Source organism: Mya arenaria, chromosome 15 (assembly GCF_026914265.1).
Source record: "Mya arenaria isolate MELC-2E11 chromosome 15, ASM2691426v1".
NCBI lineage: Eukaryota > Metazoa > Mollusca > Bivalvia > Myida > Myidae > Mya > Mya arenaria.
In genome coordinates this window covers 19435677-19458737 of record NC_069136.1, presented here as the reverse complement: position 1 = coordinate 19458737, position 23061 = coordinate 19435677, and the positions used below count along the sequence as shown (strand labels likewise).

The window sequence follows — 23061 nt, the reverse complement described above, 5'->3', positions numbered from 1 at the left end:
AAACCTGGAGTACTATACCATGAGAGAGTTATCCTTAAGGAGGGGTACACGCCTGAGAGGTGGACACCTTAACCACTAGATTATTCTCGCCCCCCTAAGGACTTGGAATTGTGCAGTCATTTGTGGTTTAGGTATAAACATAATGTCCAATATGCTATTTGTGTGTTTTGTGCAAAAAACTGTCGGCAAACCATTCTTGTCCTTTAAAAAATGTATCTGTTTTACAAATTTGCAAAACTGTCTTAGGTTCTAATAGTTCTCAGTCATCAGGAAGTGAAATGTTAATAGCATGCCATGTTACAAGGCAAATCTTCTGAGTTTGGTTTGTGGTCACCAAGCCAGACAAGTGGGTTTCCTCAGGGTATTCTGGTTTCCCCCACAACACTAGATTCAGGGCTTTTTCTGCCCATTTTGGGAAAAAGACCCTAGACATTTTGGGAAATTTTGCGTTGTGAAAATGCGGAAATTGGGAAAATTTACAGTGAAAAGAAAAAGCTGTCTAGTCTCCTGTGAATTAGGAAATGATTTAATATTTGTTTATTTTCCCTTTAAAAGACCCACAATGGCTGAAATATCAATCCTTGGGGTGTAAATATCTATTGCAATAAATCATGACAGATAATATTTCATATCTCTGAATGTGATGAAAATCAATGATTTCTGAGTTCAATTACCAAAAAAAACTTCACATTACATAATTTATTAGGATGTTGAAAATGAACCAGTACTGTACAGGTAAAAAGAATTTCTAAAAAAAAAAAAAAAAATTTTTTTTTTGGATTGGGATTTTTTTCTGAAGATTGGGAAAAATATCTTATATTTTGCTTTGGGAATGGGTCCGATAGTCGGACCCGTGGGTACTGTAGAAAAAGCCCTGAGATTACACACTCTTCGCGGAACAGGGTGCCAACGAGAGTGATTAATATAATTTTGAATAACTCGGTTTCGCAATTGCTGTAAAATATACAAGCTTAAATTGAAATGAAGGAAAAACCTTGAAGTTAAATAATTAAAATGGAGATCATAAAGAATTGAAATTGAAAAGTGCTGCAGAAAGAAATCTCATCATAGAAAAAAAAGTAGGAAAGTTTATAAAAAAATCATATTAGAATGATATATTTCTACATGTTTATTCATATAATTCATTGCTTCAATCAGTACCTGCAATAAGAGCCAAGTATTTTGTGCACTGTATTTCGTTTACTAGTGTATGTGACTGAATTCATGTGTTGCATGGGCCATCAGATCATGTCATATCTTATGATCTACTTACTGGAGTCTGATAAGTTGGTTATAAGTACATGTCATACAAGTAAAACTGTCTTTAAAAATCCGCTGGATATTTTTGCTCTCTTCGAAATATTTTGTATGATTCGAAATACATGAACTTATAATAACAGTTATGTGTACATGTAATGGTTGTTCGTAACCACTCTACATATTTCAGTAGAAAATGTTTCGGAAATTGATAATCTTGATAGACAGTTACTATTGTCACCCTATTAAGTAGGGGACTCTTTACTACTTGAAACAAGAAAGGAATTATTGTCATATTTTCTTCAAAGTGGTGTTTATACATCTCAATTTGTAATAAACGCTTAAGCAGTGTTTTAATACGCTTATTTATTCACCATTTGAATGATTGGTATCGTTAGATTTTTCGTGTTTTTTTTTTCATTTGTGACCCTGGAATAATTGAAGCGGTGAATTAAAAAAATTTACAAAGAAAAACTCATAATTTATCTGCATATTTTAAGAGTAAACATCATTAAAACCTAGACTTAACTAAACCTTGGATTTACCCTTGGATGATTTTTTTAATGAGAAATTAATTTTTATGCACCGAATGTAGCGGAAATAGCATAAAAAGTGTAATGACTTAAATTGGCAACTGGAAAATCATTGAAAATTCATCATCGGAGCCCACAGGGCAAGGTTTAACATTTCGGCAACATTTAGCGAACTTAAACATATTGCATTACTTCTTTGTAGCAGTGAGTTTGAATAATTTGTTTTTAAAAATCTGGTAAACAGTTTGTTTTCAAAATTTAGCAGTTTTTCTTTTGGAACTGGAATATTCAATTGGATATCATTGCTTGAAAGTGTTTTAAGATAAAAAGGGACTCATTATTTTAGCTTATTTTACTGCAAAAGAGAAACGATATTTTCAATATAACAAAGGTACATAATATAATGATGATTGTGTTAATTAAGTAATTAGACATAATGATAGTGATTATATACTGAACAGAACAGAACACAAAAATAAAATTCAACTTAAAAAATAAGAGTTTCTTTGTATAGGATTCAGAGATAAGGACGAATGACAAAATGTGATGTTTGCGGATACATTTCTGTTCGGAACAACTGTATTTATTCTGGAATTGCTCTAGATTGAGTTGGCTTTTACGTGAATCAATAATGGACACTTGCCAGGAATATTAGTCTGTGAATTATGACAGAATATATTTTACGATTTTCTAGTGGAGTTTTGTGCTATACGTTGATTAAGATTGCTACATGGAACATTTAAGATTCAGCTATCACTATTTAGATGATACAAGTTAATGTTTTGAGTGAGATGTGTTAATTAAAGTCATTTAAGGATCACTACATTTCGTTTTGTGATATTATCCGAAAAGTGTTTTAAAACTATTAACATCAAGATTGCTACATGGAACATGCATTTAGGAGGACTCCACAATCAATGTAGATGTTACAAGTTGCATTGAGATGCGTTATAGTAAAAGTCGTTAAAGGATCATATAACATTACATTTTGTGATTTTATTCGAAAAGTGTTTTAATAGTGAAGTATCAAAAAGTTAAGATCAATTATGACAGAGAAAGAGAGGTTAGTGCGAAGTCTGAGTGGCAAATCTACACTGTCTGACAGGTAAGCCGATTATTATGTGTTTTCTTGCATTAGAGTTGTATGTTTCAGGTATCTTATCAGGCTCCAAGTTCACAAAACATCTGAAGTCCCTTATTACAGGATCAAGCTCAGCACACTATTTTTGATTTGGTATAAACAGTGTAATATTCTTGTTTTAAAGAGTTTTGGAAGGAAATTTTTGAGATAAATTAAAGATAAACTTACTTTTTGTTTTATGTATCATATTTATGTAATTTTGTTAAATGAAATAAAATACTAAAGTGAGTTGTGCTTAAGAATTTTTGAGAAATTGGGACGAGGTCATTAAAAAAAAGGTGTATATGAAATTCTTGCATAACGGACACGCATTTCTGGGTTTTAACTAAGCCTGTCTTACCCACTTCGGGTAAGATGACTCACATGCATCTATACAGCATTTCAGGATGATAGTCATATGGATATGATACTGAATTATTAATAGAATGATTTAGAAGAACTGAAACAGAATAATGTACATTAAAAAAAATGTTAATAAAAGATTTATTGAAACCACAAAATGGCAACATCAATTGGAAACTTTCATATTCCCTTCAAATTACTGCGCATCATGCGGTTGGTATCAGTAAACAACTCTGCGTCTGCAATTTGGTGGAATATCTAAAAAAAACTAACACGTAAACATCTAAATAAAATTTTTGGTTTGAAGGAAAAAGTATTGTTAACATGACTTTTATGCGGGGTTGATAAAAAAATCTGACCCTGAGGCATGCTGCATGATCGCTAAATCGGCAAGCCTGGTTTAAGGCATCCGTATTGCATATGCCCTTGCATACCGTACATGTGAAAGATACTTACATTCCTTTATAATATAATTTTATACAGTATAAGCTCACTATAGACCCTTTAAGGACACATCGCTTCAATTATAGCCAGTTTTAATGCTGAAATCATCACAAGGGCTATCCATTTCCAGATAATAAGTTTGAATTACGATTTTATTTTTTCCGATTTGGAGCTGAACGATCCAGGCAAAACCATTCAGGGTAAATTATGGCAACGGGTGTTATCGATCTGCAAACAAACTGATTGTCAAAGTCTACCATTATTACTTTAACTTACTTTGTTAGTTCATTTAATAGATTTCTTACTTATTTAATAGACTATTAAGTACGTATTTCAAACTTGAATCGCATTGGAACTGAATTTAAATGCACGACTGCAGGGATTCATATCGGAACTGAATTTAAATGCACAACCGCAGGGATTATTGTCGGAACTGAATTTAAATGCAAGACTGCAGGGTTTCTTATCAGACGTGAATTTAAATGCAAGACTGCAGGGATTCTTATCAGAACTGAATTTAAATGCAAGACTGCAGGGATTCTTATCGGAACTGAATTTAAATGCAAGACTGCAGGGATTATTGTCGGAACTGAATTTAAATGCAAGACTGCATGCAGGGATTCTTATCGGAAGTGAATTTAAATGCACATTTGCAGGGAAAACAGATTAAGGTGAAAAATGTACAAAATATTTACAACAGGGGCAATGCTCAAGTAGTCCCGGGACACAATATTTAAATTGAACATTCCACTTAACAGACAGTAATTGTCATTAACCACAGCTTTCAAATAAATAACATCATGTTTTTGTTCCACACAATGATTTAGATTATAAATTACATTTCTAGCAAATGGAATCGCCTATCGACCTTCAATAAGTGCTGCGCTTTGTTCAATTTAACATTACCTAATTATAACAAACACGATGTCATTATATGATTCCCCCCATCACCAGACTGGTGTAGACAAGTTATAATTTAAGTCAGTTCACTCACTCCACCCTTCTTATTAAAATCATTTAAATTTAACTCAATTTTTAAACTATAAGTATTTGCAAACTTGTATGTTTATATGTTAAACATGCATTTATGAGGCATGCAGACATCGCAATGATTAATATAAAATTTGAAAATATATTTGTGAATTGCTTTGAAACCAATTATCCTTGCTAAGCATTTATCCACTTGCCATGGTTGAAGACCAGAGATGTATATAATTATATACAATTTTTTATTTTAATCTACTCAGAGCTTTAGTGTACCTATCAAGGGAAGTAATCATTGCCAAATTACAAGCTTTAATATTGGGTTGTCCCCCTTGATGTCCTCAAATAGCAACTTGAAGGAAACTGATGTCAGATCAGATCAGATGACAGCCGTGAATTTTAATAAGATGGTGATGAATGTTTAATGTTCATTTGGCAGGCGTAGTGCGGTTGTCTGACTTATTAATTGTTATGGTAAGAAAACACTGTATATATCGTAATACATTTCCTTTTAAGCAGTAAAAGGTAGGCTTTTTTAAGAAAGAAACAAACGCATTACTGTGACAGTCACACTGAAATATTATTATGCAAGTTTACAAATCATACTGACTGAAGTTGCACTAAAGTCACAAGAAAAAAAGTCAGCAGAGAATGTCGACTCCTGCGTCTGTAGTAAAAATGTGTTACGTTGATCTAAGATATTTGTAAGTGACAGGGTCGGGGGCCTTCACTTTTGCACACAATCTGTACAGGTGATACCCTGAATGAAGATTTACAAATCATTCATTCATTCATACTTACGCAAACATGTTTTGTTTGGCAATGAATGTGGTATGAAAAGAAAGCCAAATCATTTCTTTTAAACTGCATGCTAATTGTCACATCTGAGGCTTCAGAGAGAAGGTTGGAGGAATTTAGTGTTTGTTTGCCTTTAAAAATACCAACCGATCTGTCTGTTTCCATAAAGGAATACCACATATCAAGTGGGGACTTGGCTCCTATGCAAACAATGAGCTTGACATTCAGATTTATAGTATTTGCTAAGAGAAACATAGATCAGAGAATTTGTGGTTTGACATTATAATCTTAATGTCTTTGCTTCATCTATCAGTAGTGAAGGTCGGGTTGTTAACAGAGACCAAAATGTTAGCATATCCAACTATAAAACTGAGGGTATCTGGTTTGATCCCCACTGAAGAGTCGATGACTAGTAATGGTGGTGACGGTCTGGTTGTTAGCAGGCCTATAAAGATTAGCGTTATGTTTTATGAAACTGAAGGTATCTGGTTTGATCCCCACTTGAGAGTTGATGATTAGTTATGATGGTGAAGGTCGGGTTGGCAATAGAGGCCTTATGGTTAGCATATCCAACTATGAAACTGAGGGTATCTGGTTGGATCCCCACTTTAGAGTCGGTGACTAGTATTGGTGGTGAAGATCTGGTTGTTAACAGAGGCCTAAGTGTGTTAAGTGTATCTGACTATGAGACCGAGAGTATCAGGTTTGATTCCCATTCAAGAGTCGGTAACACGCCACCCCCAAGATCTCCAGCTTGCTGGCCTCGAAGAGGCAAGTTTAATTCTAAAATGTTCATTGAATACAGCCCCTGGTCATCACAGAGGAATCCTAAATGGATCTTAACAGATATTATGACTGTACATAAGTATGTTTGTCACTATAGTATAAAAGCACTCTACAGAGCCAATGTTACTCCTTCATCAATCAGATGTAAAACGAATCTAGCCTTTGGCTGTTAGATTGCTTTCAAGCAATCAAGTTGAGACTCTGATAATGAGTGTTTAGCCAAGTTAGTCATGAAGCTGGGCTCAATGGTATTAAAAGAACATTTTTCCCCACTTCCAGTAAATGTCTTGGCTGTCGAAAAAGCAGTCTTGTTTCCAGTCAAACTCATGTTTGTTTGCAAAATATCTCATTTGGTAAATCTGTAGGCTCACACTATCTGCTGAAATGTTTGGGTATAATTGTATGAATGATCAAGTCTGATTTTGTAGGGTTTTTTATTTCTGAAGAACTATTTTCTTTTAAATGAATTTTTGTTCTGCCTCTTGATTCTCATAGCAAAGCAAATATTTGCAATAAATATGCACTTCATCTCGTTCAAAGAAAGTTTTAAAGCCTATACATCAATTGACAAGATGTACCCCTGCATGGAAGGAGATTTATTTTTTGTCCATTAAAATGTATTGTGTCAGTAAGTGTGGTATCAAAACCGATATATAATGTATAATCTGGTGGATCAATAGTATCAGAAATTTATCTTTTAAAATCGGATTACTTCATATTTACACTACCACTGAAATAAAGTTACGATTCGCCTAAGATTAGAAATTTTATATGATTGCATCGCAAAGCTTTTAAAATTAGGTTAAGAGTATTTTAGTATGTTAACTCCAAAGACGTTGATAAATTTTATGCTTGGGTGTTTTACAACGTGCTATGATATTAAGATGCGGCAGATAATAGTGAATATGAAACGAGCGTAACATGACAGTTTTTACTGCTTAAAAAATGTTAAGTTCGAGATGTGAGATATTATGAAATGGAACAGGATTTGGCTATCATATTTTCCTTTGCACATTAGGACATAAAATACATGCACCAATCAAAATACTGCATCATTTAAATTGCTTGCAAAATAAACACTTGCATTGACAATTAATTTAGTGAAATATTGTCTGCTGAAGCAATCAGGTATCTTTTTCATGTTGGAAAAGGAGGTTTAATTATGTGATGAAGAGTACAGATTATTTATAGTTGTGCGATGAGGTAACTGGTGTATTAACGTGAATGCTTACCTGGTTTATTAAGCTGATGTAGTTTTTGTGTGTCAGTGAAAGTTTTTGGATGTAACCACCAGGTTTTTGCATTAGCTTTTTGTGCATTACTAAACCACTGTATTTTTGTATATTTTGAAAGGTGAACTTAAAAAAGGAACAATTTATATTCAGAGTGTTTTGCAGAGGGGTTTGTAATATAATTGAATGTGATGTGACTGTCAAGTTGAAATATTGCTGTATGCAAAATTACTTTAATGGATTTATATACTTATCATTTGCTAGTTTATAGTTTGTGTAAAAGGAATTGTTAAGAATAAATGTCCTTGTTATAAACATCTCCATAAGTTGCATTTTAAATAACATTGTAGGATTAAAGGAAGAAGGAAATGTACTTTTGTTCTATTTTTATTATCAGGCTGCGCTTATCAGTCAAGATAATGCATGTTTTTCATCACAGTTTCATTGCCGTGTAACTCAGTTTTCTAGCAGCTGTTTGATCGTGATATTCTTTCAGATTTGCCTCATTTTCTGGTGATCATTCCTGACAAAACAAACTAGGATATTGTTTCTGAGCAAAACATGGGAAAATATGAGTGTATATATATATACATTAAATTCAGCAATATATCATGGGGTTAATGACAGATGGTACTAGTTATTGTGATACTTATAAAGGGACTAGACACCACAGGGGCTGTATTCAATATCCACCTTAGAAAGAACTTAATTTTAAGATTAGAATCCAAGTGTTTTGATTGGACTGTAAAAATAACTGACCAATGGAGCGAATGGAATCACTGAGGCATGTCTAAGGATATATAAGGATAAAGCTCAATCGGTAGAGCGTTGGACTCTGAATTGGACAACCCGGGTTCGATTCCCGGGCGGACCAGGTCACCTCTGTTGTGATTGGTTATGAAATCCTTTCTACGACCATTCGCACTGTACCACTGCCCTGGCATGTAAAGAAGTTGTCAGTTCCTTGCAGAGGTGAAGGCACCTAGTACTGATTCTGCCCAGGATAGGTGTGCGGTGGTTTATTACAGACAATGAACTGTCACTCTGGGACCCTTCAATGTGCTCACGCCGGGACCCAGAGTATAAACTACTAACACCCACCTGAATATATATGACAGCAGATGATACAATAGTATTGCAAGACAAAAAGAAACTTGTCAAAAGCTTGCATAATATTGATATCGTAAAATGATGTATTATCGGCCTCATACTTAAAAGCTCGTATTGACAATTCTAGGCTTGTTTTGTGGAAATATTGAATGCATTTGCAGATTTCGGGACCATCTGGTGTCTAGCCCCTTTAAAAGTTGAATAGCTTTATAAAGCAGTCAATTCATGTCTTTGACCTACAAGTATGTATTGCAACCTAAATTATGAAACTTATCATTCTTGAAATTTTTTTTTTTTTTTTTAAATTCAAGCAATATTTTATGCTCTAAAATGACCCTTTAAGAATAAATCTTTTAGAAAAATATTTTTTCAAACGCTTACTCAATAGGGAACTTCAGACATTTGAAAGATGTTTTTTTTCCTCAAGTAGTTCATTGTCCTGTTAGTAACATGAACAAATCCTGTATTAGCCAGGTTATGTGAAGTTCAGTTATTAATTAGTTGGACTGCTGTCAAAATGAGCATACTTTTGTATAATATGACCACTCTGGACTAATGTAGCAAAAATTGAGGTGGTCCAGGAAAAATTGAAGTCTGTATTACTTTGTCCATTATATGTATTTTTGAAGCAAATTATATAGAACTGGTTTATTCTTTAGTTTGGTCAAATTAGCCAACAGTTCAGTGATTGGTCAATATTTATTTGATGATCGACTTTGAATTAACCAATCAAATTATTTAAATGCGCAAACTCAGGAAACTTTAACCTGTGGACAATTTATCAAAGCTTGATACAATAGAGGCTGTTGTTTATTATATAGCATAATGGGTATAATTTTTCAAATATATTGAAAACCCGGATCTTATATTAGGCTTGCAAATACTGTGATTTCGTTACTTTAAATGTAGGAAAATGAATGAAATTGATACTGGGACCACAATTTACATTTTAAAAATTACATTAAAGAAATTTGACATTGGTTCAACTTCAAGTTAATTTTGTGCTAAAAAATAGTAATTTTTGTCTAAATAATTTCATGGGATGACATAACCCTGTTTTTCTGTACAAGTTTTATCACATTAAAGTTATGTGTTATTGGTTTATCATATTCTGTGTTATCATTGAAATTAGAATAGAGATGGATTTTGCATAATATCATCCCATATAGACCATTTATCAGTGTCATCTGAGCACAATGGGGTTTAAATTTGTCTTTATATTCGTTATCGCTAGATACATCTAATATCATAGTGGGCTGTTTGGTTATTATAATATAATTGAGGATCAAATGATTATGTAAATTTAAAGGCAATATTAAACCTTGTTAAAGGCAAAGCTCCCTGTGATTGGATTTCTTAATGAAAACAGTGTTTACATATTTTTTTATTGTTCATAATAGATGCACAAGTTCCAAGACCATTATTGCAACACATTCAGAAGGCCCTGATAACATTTATTTCAGATTTACTTGCTTGAAAAACTTTATTAAAAGCAAAGCTCACTGATTGGCTTTTAATCTATGTTTAAAGCTGCACTCTTGCAGATTTACCGTTTTTACATCATTTTTATTTTTTGTCTTGGAAAGAGCAAATTTTTGCGTAAATATCTGCAAACCAATGATAAAAGATTGCTGACAAAAGATTAGATTGCAAATTTGCTTATTTTCGTTCGAAATAAATGTTTAATGGCTTAAACCATTGAACTGCAATATAAAAATCTGCGATTTATTTTTTCGTCAGCAGTCTAATATATTACTTGTTTCCATGGATTTTTGCAAAAAATGGCTCGATCGTTCCAAGACAAAAAATAAAAAAGTTGTCAAAACGTTCAATCTGTGAGAGTGCAGCTTTAATGCAATCTTTTATGTTCATATTTCTCATTGTTAGATGCACAAGGTCCATGATTATAATTGTAGCACACTTTTTGAGGCCCTGATATTATTTCAGATTAACTTGTTTGAAAAACTTGCAGAGCTGGGCTTTCCTTTTTTGTTAAATAAAAACCCTGTGTATACATAGTCCTTACTGTTAGATGCACAAGTTTGGTGACCATTACATTGCAGCACACTTTGTGAGGCCCTGATAAAAATTATTTCAGGTTAACTTGTTTGAAAGTTATTGGCAATAAGCGGTGACCATTGATTAATAAAAATATATCTGGATAAACCAACTACATGTATGAGGGCCTGAAATGTGAATGATTGGTGAAATACATTGATTAATAAACAGGTATCTGGTTGAATCTGTCAGGGCCTCAAATATGGGTGAAATACATTGATTAATAAACAGATATCTGGTTGAATCTGTCAGGGCCTCAAAGATGGGTGAAATACATTGATTAATAAACAGATATCTGGTTGAATCTGTCAGGGCCTCAAAGATGGGTGAAATACATTGATTAATAAACAGGTATCTGGTTGAATCTGTCAGGGCCTCAAAGATGGGTGAAATACATTGATTAATAAACAGATATTTGGTTGAATCTGTCAGGGCCTCAAAGATGGGTGAAATACATTGATTAATAAACAGATATCTGGTTGAATCTGTCAGGGCCTCAAAGATGGGTGAAATACATTGATTAATAAACAGGTATCTGGTTGAATCTGTCAGGGCCTCAAAGATGGGTGAAATACATTGATTAATAAACAGATATCTGGTTGAATCTGTCAGGGCCTCAAAGATGGGTGAAATACATTGATTAATAAACAGATATCTGGTTGAATCTGTCAGGGCCTCAAAGATGGGTGAAATACATTGATTAATAAACAGGTATCTGGTTGAATCTGTCAGGGCCTCAAAGATGGGTGAAATACATTGATTAATAAACAGATATCTGGTTGAATCTGTCAAGGCCTCAAAGATGGGTGAAATACATTGATTAATAAACAGATATCTGGTTGAATCTGTCAGGGCCTCAAAGATGGGTGAAATACATTGATTAATAAACAGGTATCTGGTTGAATCTGTCAGGGCCTCAAAGATGGGTGAAATACATTGATTAATAAACAGATATCTGGTTGAATCTGTCAGGGCCTCAAAGATGGGTGAAATACATCCATGAGACTGTTCTGAAATTCCTTATAACATCAGGGACCTTTGCCTTTAATATAAATTTACATTTAAACAGGCTTTACATAATAGTTAGATGACATGAAGTTAATTCTTAATTATTAAGAATGGGCGGAGTGAGTGTAGCCAACAAGCCGTTTCTTATTCATTAAGAATTAACTTCAGGTAATCTAATTGACTTATAATACAACCTCATTCGTTGATTCATTGTCTAAGCAAAATCTGATGCAGGGAGTGTGTAACAGATGAGTGACAGAAGGCGGATGTTTAAACACCTGTGAATGTTGAAAATGTTAATGATTAAGCCTTTAAAGTACTTTGATTGGTTAATAATAATAATTCTGCAATTTCGTTGGCTGAAACTGTAGGTTGTTTTCTAAATCTGGAGTTGGACCATCATCTAGATATAGTGTCAACTTTTGTAAGGGTTTTTCAGAGAAGTGGTTAGCTCACCTGCTTTTCACTAAGGAATCTCTGGTTTGATTCTGGGAATTTTGATGATTAAGTCACCAAGTCAGACAAACGGGTTCTCTCTGGGTACTCTGAATCCCAACAGCACAAGGCCACAGTCTAAATATACAACATCATGGCCAGCAAAAGAGACTTTGAATACGATAATGTAACTTTCTTCACATGCATTAAAACACAGTTTAATCTTCTAACTTAGGATTTTTAGATTGTCAAGTTTATTTTGTTTATCATAACACTTTCAGTAACCTATTGAGTATTTATTGTGAATTGATCTACAACCTTGTTTTCTTTTAAAATGTGATCAAAGCTGTAAAACTATTATTACCGTAGAATGTTAAAATTTGGTAAAGTTTCTTTAATTTGCATTTTAATATAATTGACCGTTTTTTGGAAGTTATTATGATTACAGACAATCTGATGATACGAATTTTTTCCTGAGGTGCATGATTGATTTTTATGACATAATTATTGTTTATATTCAAAGAATAAAAGTTGAGATAATGTCATAGCTGTGGTGTTGCTGTTGTCGTTGTGAGCAGTGTTGTGCAAAAAATTAATGTTGGCCATATAGCTAAAAAAAGATCAGGATAGTGAAATGAAACTTGGTACAGACATTACCAGAGACAATACACACATCATGTATATCAAGGCTCATTACTCTGGCCTTAATTATTGTTTAATTATGCTCATTGATTAAAAAAACAGACAAGACTGTTAGTCTGTCCTTTGCTCATATTAAAAGACGAATTTTCGAAGTTTTGAATTTGTGAAATATTAAATTTTTGAATATCCCAAATTAAATTTTTGAATATCCCAAAAATAGTGAAAATAACTAGTATCCAAAATGAATATAATCTACAGTATATTTATTATAATCCTCTTTATTTACAATCCTACCCTGGTATTAATTTATACAGTTTTCTGACCACCATTCACTGGTCAGTATTACAACTACTCAGTCATACTGTCATGACAAACGAGAGTTTAATGGGTTTTCAAAGGTGACCAAGCAGGAGAAATTTTGCATACAGCAGTATTTATTGACACTTATCTGGTGAAAAATGCAGGATTTTGATCATGTTTGAATGTTTTTATCAGCAAGAAGTAAGTCAAGTGACGAAGATATCATTTGTGAATGTGCACAATTATCAAGGAAGTAACATGACATGTTCACATTGAAGAAAAACACTGATTTTTTTTTTTTTTTAATTTATACATGTGAAAATAACCTTGGATGTAAACTGTGCAGACCATACAAATTATTGAACTATTACTGAATTAGCCATACTTGTGTGCTAATTATTAGCAAAAATGTCGATAAATTCAACGCCACGTAAGCCTTACGCTCCAATGAGACTGGACTCATTGAGCGAGCGTTCACAGAGCGATCTGTTCCAACGACGTCGCCTACATCACGACGACCCTGCAGGACAGTTAGGGCAGATACCCGAGTTTCCGGTGGGCCCTTTTACAGGATCACATCCTGGTATGGCCCCTGTAAACCCTGTTGCCCCCATGGTTCCAAATGGACGCATTCCAGGGTTAGTATCGTGGGTCTTAGAGTATTGTATGGTTATGGTTCTTATTGAAATATTTTCCTGTCAGTATTATGGTCGTAACATATTTATCTCGACAGCCAATGTTTTATATCTACCGGTTCACCTGATTAAAATCAGTGGCTGACTGCTGATTTACTGATATAAATGTTCAGGAAACATTGAAAAATATTGCCTTCTCATTGGACAAAATATAATGTTGACCACTAATTGGTATAAGATAACCTTATCAATTACTTAACCAAATCATTTTTTTGAAATCCCAAAATCAGCAGAATAGTGTTTAACCAAATCATTTTTTTGAAATCCCAAAATCAGCAGAATAGTGTTTGAAGTAATTGAAATGTTTATTAAATGTAGTGATCAATTTGTGTACTTCTATTGATTAAACCCTTCAATTGACTCAAGTAATTGTTATATTATGCCTAGATCTGTCACCAAATGTGGTAATCAGTCAACGATTGTTCTGTCTTTTGTTGCGTTTTGTCATTCTTTCAATACACTATTTACAATGTTTGACTTTGAAAAACTATAATTGTATGATTTTTTTACGGTTATTACTTTAAATATGCATATCCTTTTGTGAATTTTATCAGGATACAAGATTTTTCGTGTTCAGTGAAAAATGTGGATTTCGATAAATATTTTACAAGTGCTTTGAACGAAAGTTACATACTTTTGGGCTCCCATATTTGTTTCATAATATAATTACGTAATTCAATTGGTCATACAGTCGGTACTTATCAAATTGTACTGTAAGATCATATACAGGAAAATTTTACACGGCTGATGATTAAGTTATGAAACTCGATTCAATTGTGGATATAAAAAATGAAAATGAAAGTTGGGACGAAATTGATTTGTATTGAAGTGCAGTTATAATCAAAGGAAGTGATAATCATTGTGGGAGTCATAATTGTTTTGACTTAATTATTCATTAAATGAAGAAAAATATGGTTAATAAAAAACTAATCAATATAAAGGTGTGTGAAGATTCTCGGATAAAAATGCATGGCGAGTGCATGATATGATTCATTTGTAGTTGGTGACACCTATTGAAAGTCAGCTTAAGTGCTTGAATAGGATTTAGAGAAGATTGTGTTTGAATTTACTTTGAGGTGTGAGTTTGTGTTTGAATTCGCTTTAAAGTTGGTGAGAATTCTCAGAAAAGAAAATCAGCCAATCAGAGTGTGATTTAAAGTGACAAGTTTGTTTTCGAATTTATTTTAAACTACATTTTGTGTTTGAATTTGCTTACAAATCAGCAAGAATTTTTATAAATGAGAAGCAGACTCCGATCAGTGCTTAAAATGGATTTAGTGACAAGTTTGTTTTTTTAATTTAATTTTCTTAGAAATGAGAATTTACTTAAGAATTCAATATGCGATATTCTTTGAAAAGAACAGCTAAAGGATATGATTAATTGGTATTGTTAGCATTGTGTATTTAAGATAAGCACTACTGATTAACTTCTAACCAATATATCGTATTATATAAAGACCATTTTCTGGACTATGGGCGCGGAATGAATTCTATACCACTATTTGCTGAATAGGAAGGGACCTGTAGATGACAGAATCTTTTGACAATGTTCTTGACTTTAGGCTCCGCTTGGGAGATCAATTAACAATAACAAAGGAATTTAAAAAAAAATGATATGGTTCTAGTCGTGGATGTGGTCATTAATCTGTCTGTAATCTATGAGAATTTCTTAAAGTGGTAAATTTGATATTTTGTTTACATACGTCGCGAGTGACTTTTGTGCATATTAATTTGTGAATGACTTGTACTTATTAAGTTGTGTACTGGATAATCTTAACGTATGATGGTTGACAATGATGAGTCTGCAGCCACTTAACCAGTTTACAGAGTCTAATCTCTTTCAAAGGCGCCGTTTGAACCGGCAGGAATCACTGTTGAATAGGTATGGGCATTCAAACCTGACTTTAGTGTTTTTTGTTCTTCTGATTGGAAACAAAGTTGAGGTATTGTCATACCCTTTGGTATCTTTAAACCCTTGGGTGTCATCATACCATTGGATGTCATCATATCCTTGGGTGTCTTCATACCTTTTGGTGTCTTCATACCCTTGAGTGTCTTCATACCCTTTGGTGTCATCATGCCCTTGGGTGTCATCATGCCCTTAGGTGTCTTCATACCCTTTGGTGTCATCATACCCTTGGTGTCTTCATACTCTTGGATGTTGTCATACCCTTGTGCGTCATCATACCCTTGTGTTTTGTCATACCCTTTGATGTCGTCATACTCTTTGATGTCGTCATACTCTTTGGTGTCTTTATTATGACCCTTGGGTGTCTTCATACCATTGGGTGTCGTCATTCTCTTGGGTGTCCTCATACCGCATGTTGCAGGTTTAATTATGCACATATTGCTAAATAATTGAGCACCCTCGTAACCTGGTTTTAACACCCAGTGAGTTATCACTTAGTTTTCACTGAAAGTGTCTACGCAGTAAGGCTTACATTTACCACTGGTAATATAGATATATGATACAATTTCCCCAGCGTCGACGTCAGCGTCTGGTTAAAGTTTCAGGGCAAGTTGGGATTTTCACTTATAAGTCCAATACCCTTCCTTCAGTTGACTTAATGCTTCACTAAGTTGTTCAGGGCCATCACATAATGAGGTTAGATAACTCCATATTATCCTTTATAAAATTATGGCACCTGATTGACTGTGGAACTTAGGTTAAAGTTTTAGGGCAAGTTGGGATATTTATTAATAACTTCTACACCCTTCTTTCAATTGACTTTTGCCTTAATACTTCACACAGTTGTTCAGGACCATCACACAATGAGGTTACATAACTCCATATTATCCTTTATACAAGTTAGAGAGTTATGGTCTAGGTCAAGGTCACTGTTGCTAAAAATATAAATATTGTTAGTACTGAATAACTCAGTAAGGGTTGACATAGTGTGACCAACTTGGTATATATATAGGACAAGTTAATGCAGAGCTTTCAGGGATTGCTTTTTGGCCCCCTAGGGTCAAGGTCACTGTTTCTAAAAATAAAAGAAAGCAGTTGAAACTGAATCTCTTCTGCCAATCATTAAAAACCTGGTTTTGTCACATCACAATTCTTGTTCACTTTTTTATTTGATCTTGGTTAAATTTGATGTTACCCATATGAGCTTTTCCCTGTAGTTTGCCTTGCTCTATCATAATGTTCAGGGGCGTAGCTTCCAATAGGCCGCGGCCTACACAATTTTCAGGAAAAAAAATAAAAATGCCAAATCTGCAATAAAAACTTAATAAATATATCGGAAACCAGGTATTTCAAATCCAGCATTTTCTTTCTCACTAAAATACATATCCATACGATTGTACGTATATAATTTATCGAAAAATGCATACCAGTAGTCTGCGCTTTGACGCCGTTCATTACATAAAACATTTATTTAAGGTAAAACATATTGATATTGTTACTCCCATTAATGTTTTAACAACAAAGAAATATACAATAAAACGCACCAACGACCACCTAGCTAAAACGAAATCCTGGGGATGCATGCCCTAATGTACCCCCCCCCTCCCCCAGAAAGTGGCCTACACATATATTTTCGTCAAGCTACACCCCTGATGTTGTAGTAATGTAGCTGCTTGGTACCTATGTATACACCACAAAAAAAAGATGTAATAAAGTTATGTTGAAACATGTTTTTATGCATGTGGGAGAAAATATCAAAGGAATGAAAACAGATTTTACTTCACAGGTTTATTAATGTCAGTACATGGTTAAAATTGTACCGAAGAAAATGCAACAAGGTCATGTACAAACTAATAACATTTATGTAACTTGAGATAAACATTAGTACTAGAACAATTGGTAAGATTGTTTCTCAATTGATCTTAATTGATTTGACTTAGTACACTGTCAAGAGGTACAGTTTAATTGTAATGTGATACTGCATTTACTGCATTGTTTATTGTCCTGTTACAAAACAAAAACAAGATTTACAATTTAAGTACCAACCAGCGTGTGCCACCCTTTAGTATTGTTCAAGTGAAACTTGTTGTGTCAGAGGAAGAGAAATTGTGCATTTATTACACAAAAATGCACCATTTAAGACCAGAATTAGCCAGAATTGATGTGAGGCTGCCTATTTTGAGGGTTCCTTGGAAGGGGGTTGCATGCCCAAAGGTGCAGCCCTAATGCGTGGGGCGCATGTGAACTTCTGGACCCGCCTCTTTGTATCCATGTTAATAACTTGTGAACCCTGTGACAGAGCTTGATCAAATTAATTGTTTGAAATCACATGTGTTCAATCTTTGTTTTGTTGTTTATTTCAGTGCGGATATGTCAATGGGGGGCCTTGGTGTTTGTCATCGTTGTGGGGAGGGGTTTGGACAGCACCAGCAGATTGTCAATAGCAACGGAGAGGTCTGGCACCCGCAGTGTTTTGTGTGAGTAGCGCTCAACAGTTTCCCTGGTGATGGTTGGAGTAAAGTATAGTATATTTGAGTTCTATGATGAAAGTTTAATTAATTTGAAGCGGTCAACAACTTCTTGAATTAAGATTTTGGAGTAGCATTTTTTAATTAGCCTTCATGGTTATATTGAGTTATAAATTAAAAAATAGTATAACTTAATAATTATAAAAATTCACATTTTCAAATTTAAAGGGGATATGAACCTCCTAGGAAATTAAAACTAAAAAAACACAATTATTGTATGAACATGGGTGACTTCTTAAACAGGAAAAGTAAGCATAAATAAACTGAAGATGACAAATGGGTTGTCCGTCTATAGCAGTGGTTTGTGCATTCATTTCTCACCTATGCGACCTGATGAGTTTGGTTTGTGGTCACCAGGCCGGACAAGTGGCTTCACAAGACCACACTCCCCCATATCATTATGCCAACGAGAGTGATTAATATAATGTTATAATAACTTGTTTCAGAATCATTGTAAAATAAACAAGTTTAAATTGAATTGAATTAAGATGACAAATTATTACTTAAGAGAAGCAACATGTATTAATTAATTTAGAAAAGATGGAATGTACTTAATTCTAAGGGTAAGGATTGTTTTTATGAACATCTATGATATACTTCAGGTGTGCCCAGTGTTTCCAGCCGTTCCCCGATGGTGTTTTCTACGAGGTATGGTGCACTCAACTATTGGAATTTCATAATAATTTCATCTAGCATTCTGATTGATTAAATGTCCTTTTCAATCTGGATAAACCCCAGCACATTGTGATGCTTCATTTATGCATGAAGTGTGAATGGTTGCATTTTCTGTTTAGGATTTTTCAAACATATCTGATTTCTAGCTTGTCTGTTGGGTTTTTTTTTTATTAAAAATGTTTAGGTATTGTCAAGGTCTTAAATTGTGATTGTCTTTGGCATTGAAGTCCAACACTTGAAACTTGACCATAACTTGAAAAACATTCAAGATATTCAAATGAAAATTGGTACACTGAAGAAATTCAAATGAAATTTGGTTCACATGTCCCTAGGGGCAAAACTCACATGTATGGCAAGGCCCATAATGATTGCTTTAATATTTGTCAAGTTGTGCAACTTGTTTATTCAAGAAAAAAATTGGCGAGTGATCGCATTCACTCCCCACCTCTCTGATTTTTTACCATCACTGTTGCACATGTTGAGGAGAAATGCAGAATAATTTTTCGATGGTATGAAACAGGATTACTTGTTATTGACTAGAAAATATATTCTACATAATATAACAGACATTATTGATGCAACTATCCCCATTTCAATTGTGTTTCTCATGTGTATTTCAGTTTGAAGGCCGGAAGTACTGCGAGCACGACTTTAACGTGCTGTTTGCCCCCTGCTGTAACAAGTGTGGTAAGCCTTCATCCATCAGTACTGTAGTTGCTTTTACCAGTTTAATTAAGCTTCAATAACCTCCTCCATTTTTCAAAAAAATAAAGACCAGGTATGTGACAGCCTTGGTTTCGTTGTCCATAGCATTGTCATTGGCGTGAAATAACTTGAACCTTGCCCATAACACAAAAGACATTTTTATTACACGTAAAACCAGCTTGTAAATATTAAACGGCTGAAGTTTAGACATCTTTATAGTTGTTTTTTTTATGAAATTTTCATCAATTACCTGATCTAAAAGTTATCGAAATGGCTTGACCCATTATTTTTTATGTGGACTCAGTTCACGTATCTTACCTAGTCATTACATTAAAGATATTCACATTAATCTTGGAAAAAGTGCTGCTAGAGACGATGGGCACATGCGTAGGAAGGCCATTAATTGTGACTTAAAATATTGTAGAGTTATGCCCCTTTCGACTGTAAAGAAAAAAGCAGTCGAGCATTGGCATCCTCCTCAAGTGCTCTTGCAGTTTTTCACTCATCTTTCTTAAAGCAAATGTTTGCCTCATATCTATTTAAAGACAACCCTGTATTTACCCGTCATAAGGATATATAAGGATTATATTATCTCTGATATAACTATATGAGGCCCTCGTAGCGGATTTATCCCGATATCTGTTTTATAAATCAATGGACTGTGACCGCTTATTTCCTATGACCTTCAAACAAGTTAATCTATAAAGTAAAAAATGTATTTCACGAGGACCCCATGAAGTGCACTGCAATTATGACCATGGAACTTCTAACATTGAAAACTATGATACTCTGTTTATATTAGAAATAAAAGGAAAACTTTCCACATCTAACTGTTGCCACATATTATATTCAAGAGAGAATACAGCTGATACCAGACAGAACCCTGTTTACTTAATGGACCATAATTCATCCCTGAAAGAAATCGTTTTGTTTTTGAGATCAATTTATCAAGCAGTCTGTATTAATTACAAAAAGCCATGTACAATATCTCTTGTGCTCTGGTTCGGTAACAGCGTAACAGATGGTCTCAGTTGTTTTATTTTCCTAATTTCTTAATGATTTACCATTAATATTTACCAAAAAAATCAACTTCATAATTTATATATGCTTTATGAACAAAATAGTGCATTTAACATAATATTTAAAACATGTTGTGTAAAATACTTGTGGATTTAGGGAGAGCCCACCTTGGTCACCCCCCACCCCCACCCCCACTTTCCCTTTTTGAAGCGTCAAAGTTTACTTTTTATGTCAATATCAGATTCTGCAAACAATGTCATAATTACTCTCAAAATTTACCGATTCGGACTAGAAGTTGTTAAAATGTTCCTGGGGGAGTCCCAATCCCCTGCTCATATTTTTAAGTTTCGGTTCTGAAGGAGGGGCAAATGTCGAAAGGTTGTGCCCCCTCTAACTTCAATTCCTGGACTTGCCCCTGTAAAATGTTAATGATTAAGAAGGGTTGAGTTGTTAACTAAGCAAACTAGTCCTTCTTAGTCAGTAGGATTTTACACAATATGTTCCAACTGACATAGGATTACAATGTCTTTATAGCATACAGGGAAACAAATTATGATGTTATGTCTTTGAAGTTGTAAAACTGCACTTCTTAATGGTCATGAGGTCAAGGGTGATTTGAAATTTCATTGGCTTAAACTATTGGTCAAAATCTAACAAAAAATGGGCCAATCGTTCAAGTTAACATCATGACTAACAACATAGTTAGATTTTGATTCAATATAAGATTGGGACTGTTTACACATGCTTAATTGCATCCTATATGTTACAGGAGATTTCATCGTTGGTCGTGTAATAAAGGCTCTCAACAACAGCTGGCATCCGGACTGCTTCCGCTGTCAACTGTGTGTCGGACCTCTGGCTGACTCCGGTTTTGTCAAGAACGCTGGCAGGTGAGTGACACGGTTAAACAAATCATTTGTGAAGCTTTTCATAATGATACTGTTTTGCTATGTTACTTTACTTATGCTGAAGTCTGCCTGAGGTCATTGTTTCAATTTCTTGTATATATGGGTCATTTAAAAGACAATATTTAAATGATACTATTAGCTTCCTTGCCTGGCGCTCAGCATTTGAGGGAGTTCTGGACAGTTTGGAGTGTTCAGTACAGGTTAAACGCAGGGAAATTGTTGCCCATGTATCAATATATCTGTGCTTTACACCAGCTATGTTAACGGGACATATTGGAGTTCTATAGGGTTAGACATTGAAAATATGTGTGTGATTTGAGAGGAAAATGCTTGTTGGAAATAAATGCATTTTCATGGGTTACCCAGGACTGCAAGATCATGTTACTTAAATGAATCTGATGCCAAATAACAAGTACATTTATGTACTAGATTTTGTTATTATATACATTCAAACTTGCTGTCTGTTTTGCATATGTCAAATTCGTGTCAAATCTGTGTGTATTATGACCACATGCAACCATCTTAGGTTACACTCAACCCATATAGCTGTATATTCAGCTCTATACCTAGAGTCTAATGTCAAGGTGAAGACTCAAGCTTTTGGGAAGCATGTATGTCAGAACTGTCACTGTTTCATCAAGGAAGGCCACACTCAACCATCTTAGGTTACACTCAACTAGCATAGATATATGTCATTTTGCAAAGCTCTATGCTATTTGTTTAATTGCTTGGAGGATGCTTTTAGGGAAGAATGTTTGTCACATGTGCCATATGCTTTTATTGAGAAAAGTTACACTTCACCAACATGGGTTACATGCAACTATTATAGTTTTTAATATATCGTCTCCGTGGCCTTGTGGTTAAGGCGTCTGCCTACGGAGCGGGAGGTCGAAGGTTTGAGTCTCACAAGGGGCTTGTTCTGACATGGCCGGTTGCCGACCCAGCAGCTAGTTAAATCAAGGGGTACCGACTACCTTCCTGCCAGGCGCCTGGCATTTGGGATAAGGAATCGGGGTAAAGATGTTCACGAATATAGGTGTCTCATAAGCCCAACGGGCTGGCCCTTAACTGATAGGGGTGACACTATAATAAACAAACACTTTACTTACTTTTACTGTTATATCATTGCAGAGCCCTATGCCGCGAGTGCAACGCAAAGGAGAAGGCTCGGGCTATCGGGAAGTATGTTTGCCACAAGTGTCACTCCATCATTGAGGAAGGCCACATCAAGTACAAGGGAGAGGCCTTCCATCCGTACCACTTCAACTGTCACTCATGCAGGTGAGGTATTGTAATGAAACTATGAACTACCACTTGTCAGGCAAATGCTATACAGATTTTACGTAACCATGGCCAGATTGTTCAGAACTTTGTTAAAGTTAACAAAGGGATTAACGACATCATTGTAATCTTTTAAAGGTGAAATATTTGATAATGTGCTAGAATATTTAAATAAAAGAAGTACAGCTGAAACAGTTGTCTCAACTCTTGTTAGGATTAATAAGAATCATAAGTGTATCTGTGAAACTTACAGAGCAATATCTATTTGAA

The 23061-nt window shown here is 34.4% G+C and overlaps 1 protein-coding gene across 1 annotated transcript in view; it reads left to right on the top strand.

The window, feature by feature from the left end:
- LOC128219541 (uncharacterized) overlaps positions 1-23061 on the top strand; it is a 35711-nt gene that overhangs the window by 5416 nt on the left and 7234 nt on the right. The window contains exons 2-6 of the mRNA XM_052927361.1: positions 18038-18151; positions 18805-18850; positions 19498-19564; positions 21372-21492; positions 22642-22791. Coding sequence (XP_052783321.1) covers positions 18038-18151; positions 18805-18850; positions 19498-19564; positions 21372-21492; positions 22642-22791 — 498 coding nt within the window. The remainder of the gene's footprint in view (positions 1-18037; positions 18152-18804; positions 18851-19497; positions 19565-21371; positions 21493-22641; positions 22792-23061) is intronic.